The 3,458-nt window shown below is 57.0% G+C and overlaps 1 protein-coding gene across 1 annotated transcript; it reads right to left on the bottom strand.

The window, feature by feature from the left end:
- Window positions 1-1,247: 1,247 nt before the first annotated feature.
- On the bottom strand, window positions 1,248-2,989 carry GUCA2A (guanylate cyclase activator 2A). The gene is made up of 3 exons (XM_052638212.1): window positions 2,915-2,989; window positions 1,679-1,868; window positions 1,248-1,312 (listed from the first exon to the last, which is right to left on the bottom strand). Exons 1-3 carry the CDS (start codon window positions 2,987-2,989, stop codon window positions 1,248-1,250), a joined length of 330 nt encoding a protein of 109 aa, XP_052494172.1.
- Window positions 2,990-3,458: the final 469 nt, after the last annotated feature.

Genomic DNA, 3,458 nt, shown 5'->3' with positions numbered 1-3,458 from the left:
ATGTCCAGCTTTTTGCAACTGCATGGACTATTACCACCAAGCTCCTCTGTCCATGGGATTCTCCAGGCAAGAATACTGGAGTGGCTTGCCATTTCCTTCTCCAAGGGATCTTCCTGACCCAGGGATGGAACCCGATTCTCTTATGCCTCCTGCACTGGCAGGAGGTTTCTTTACCACTAGCGCCTCCTGGGAAGCCAGTACAATTACAATCCCAGTTTTACAGAGGAGGAGATGAGGCTCAGAGTGGGAAAGCGACCTTCCAAACATCACACAGGACATGGAAGACCTGAGCAGGACCACAGGGCTGAAACGGTGTAGCTGTTGCTTGCCCTGCCCTGTGTGTACAGGATCAGCCCCGTGGCGGGCCTCACCTGCCCCGGGGCTCAGAGGGCCTTCCCCAGACTCCGAAGCCATTGATTCACAGGGAGGCCCAGGGAGCAGCAAGGATGCGGGGGCATAAGGACTTCTCCTGGAAGGGTGAGGAAAGGCTGCCCTTTGAGAGGAGGCACGGGGGTGAGGACTTGGCCCCTGAGCAGGAGTGATGTGGTCAGGAATGCGGAAAGTGGAGCACAGGATATGGTGAGAACTATGGCTTGGGGTGTGGGCCCTGGGGGCAAGGGGAGTGGGGCGGGGGCGAGGGGAGCGGCGGGGGTGGGGGTGGGGGCCAGGCAGGAGGCAGCGCTTAAGTGGTCAATGTGGGGCTAGATCCTGAGGCCCCTTGAACACTCTCCAGCCAGAGGCTGACCGCATAGCCCTCCCGTGCCTGTGTTGGTCATCCAAAGCAGCTCAGGTGCTCTCCTGTGGTTTCGTGGCCTTGATGACCCCGAGGATGGTGAAAAAAAAGCAGAGGTTCCACCTCCCCATTGATGGATGGTGGATTCAAGTCCCCAGCGTCTGTGCAAGGAGGCAGCCCGAGAGGGTTCTGGCTTAGCACAAAGAGTGGATGCTTGCACATAGCAGGCTGAACCCTGAGCTGGTGAGGGCAGGGTAGGCATCCCTAAAGTGTAATGAGTAGGCTGATGGATAAAAGAAGGAACAAACGCAACACAAAGAGGGCTCTGGAATTTGGTTTATTAGCCGCGGGTGGGCATGGATCTTGGGAAGCATCAGCAGCTCCGGTGGGGGCAGGGGCTGGGCACCCCTCAGGCTGCTCTCTCCTCACTCCTGCATTCGGGGTAGGTTGAGCTGTGAGGAGGAGGAGGAGCGCCCTGCGGGGGAGGGACAGGAGACAGAGAGTACCATCTGTTCTAGCATCCAGCACAAGCCGCGTAGGCACAGATCTCACACGTGCTTGGATCCGCTGCGATGGCCCCTAGACGGGAGAGACGGAGCCCCGTGAGAGCAGCTTCCCTTCCCCAAAACTCCCTTCCTCACTTGAGCCAGAGTTTGGACATCCGCCACCCGGGAGAAACCCAGGCCTGTCCTTTCTGACCAGCGGGGCTTTCAACAACAAACCAGGACACAAGTACCACTCGAGGCAGCCAATTAGAAGAGTCTACTCAGACAGGTGCTACGGCGGAGACCAGAAGAACCCGGAAGCACAACAGGGCTTAACAGACCCACCAATCAGAGTTGAGCCCGTCCTCGGAATCCCACCAATCAGAACACACTTCTCCCTCAAGAGCTACAAATCCGGGAATCCATGGGCACCGGGCTCTTCAGAGAGAGGATTACTCACCCAGCCTGTCCAGGATCTCCTGGGCGTTGGGCTCCTTGCAAAGAGGCTTGAGTTCTTCGGGAAAAGTAGGCAAGCTACAAAGGTTGGAAGCGATGGGTCCAACAGGATTTCTAGGGATTCTAGGCTCCTGGAGCTCCTGGAGGTCCTTGAGTTTCTTCACCGACTCCAGAGAAAAGGAGAAGTCTCCATCCTAAGAGAGACATGTCCGGAGTGTGAGGCCAGGCTGCAGCCTGCTCCCTGACTGCCTCCCCCAGGAGTGACCCCTCTCCCAGCCCAGAGGCGCTCAAGCAGTGTTTGCGGCATATGGGAGCCAGGTGCTCCGCCACGGGGCAATATGAGGTAATCAGAGTTCAGGCTTTACAGCCAGACACTAGGCTTGGATCCTGGTTTTGCTTTGGAATCATGAACAGGTCATTACACTCCGGTAGCCTAGGTTCTGCATGTTATATGAGGCATGGAGAAAACAGACACGAAGTGTCAGGGACACAACAGGTGTCTACGAGTGGGTGCGGATCTGTGGGGAGAGACCCAGAGCTGGGACCAGATCCAGGCTTCCTGATCCACGTGGCTGCACCCAGGTTGTCTTCACCTCTGCCTGAGAGCAGTGTGGGATGATCCCCTGGGCCCCAGCTCCAGCCTGGTGCCTGGCTGATGTTTGAGAAGCAATAAAAGGCCTCCCGGGTCTGGCTGTGGAGCCAGAGTGGGGCCCCTAATGGGTGCCGGGCTGGCTTCTTAGCTGGCATCCACACCAGTAGGGACGCCCTCCCGTCAGGACCTTCAGGGTGTCCAGGTGATTTCTGAGGCCCAGGTCAGGGCTTTGGCTGAGAAGTAAGGTCTAGAATGAAACTGAGCTCCTTCACTTCCCGACCACGTGCCCATGACAAATTACAAACTCTAAGGCTCCATTTACCGCCCCCTCTAAGAAATGGGGCTAGCAATCCCTTCTTCCCAAAGTGATCCTGGGGCCCCAGCAGAGCCTGGTCACAGCAAGCACTCTGTAAATTGGCTAGTCACTTGCCTTTCCCTGACTGATTCTCTTCTCTCTTCTTGATCTTTCTATGAGTTTAAAAATGAAAGGTGTAACAGGCAGGACTGAGAAGGAGATCCGTGGGGCAGAACCAATCCTTAGACATACCCCACCCCCAGTCCCCAGGGAGGGGTTGCTTTATCAGAGGATAGGCCCTGGACCCTGGAGGTGGAGAGTAGTCTGGGCAACGGTGGGGAAAGAGAACTTACCTTCACGATGACTCCTCCTGTCAGGGTGGCCCAGGCTCCAAGGAGGCACAGGGCGGACAGCAGGAAGGTGTTCATGGCGGCAGCACCCAAGAGAGAAGAGTGACTGGTTCTGGATGCCAGGGGGAAACAGTGGGACTTTTAAAGGGGCAGGGTTACTGAGTAACTCAGGAGCCTTGATGAGCATCTCAGCTGCTTGCTGGTCAATTCAATCCTAATCAGATAAGGCTCAAGACCGCCCTGGCAGATAAGAGATCAGTCAAGGGAAGCGTCAGAGCCCCAGCCCCTCCCTGGGCTCCCACTTTAACCCACGACTGGACTGGGTTCTGCATTCATTCACCAACTACTCACACTCACTGATGGCTCGGGGCCAGGCCATGTGCCAGGGTGGGGCTGCAGACTGCACCCAGCCCTTAAAGAGGGAGGCCCAGGCAGGGGCAGTGCAGGGTTATTAGGGGAGTGGGTGGGCAAGGGGAATGGAGGGGCCATTCACCCAGCCCAGGGGCAGGGCAGTTCAGGAAGTTTTCCCAAAGGAGGTTGTGCCAGC

This window comes from Budorcas taxicolor, chromosome 3 (genome assembly GCF_023091745.1).
Source record: "Budorcas taxicolor isolate Tak-1 chromosome 3, Takin1.1, whole genome shotgun sequence".
NCBI lineage: Eukaryota > Metazoa > Chordata > Mammalia > Artiodactyla > Bovidae > Budorcas > Budorcas taxicolor.
This window is presented reverse-complemented; position numbering and strand designations above follow the sequence as displayed.

Coding starts and splice junctions, on each gene's coding strand:
- GUCA2A (XM_052638212.1), bottom strand. CDS start 2,989: ATGAACACCTTCCTGCTGTCCGCCCTGTGCCTCCTTGGAGCCTGGGCC. Junction 1,869..2,914: donor CAGGAGGAGTCATCGTGAAG/GTAAGTTCTCTT, acceptor TGTCTCTCTTAG/GATGGAGACTTCTCCTTTTC. Junction 1,313..1,678: donor GGAGATCCTGGACAGGCTGG/GTGAGTAATCCT, acceptor TCTCCCGTCTAG/GGGCCATCGCAGCGGATCCA.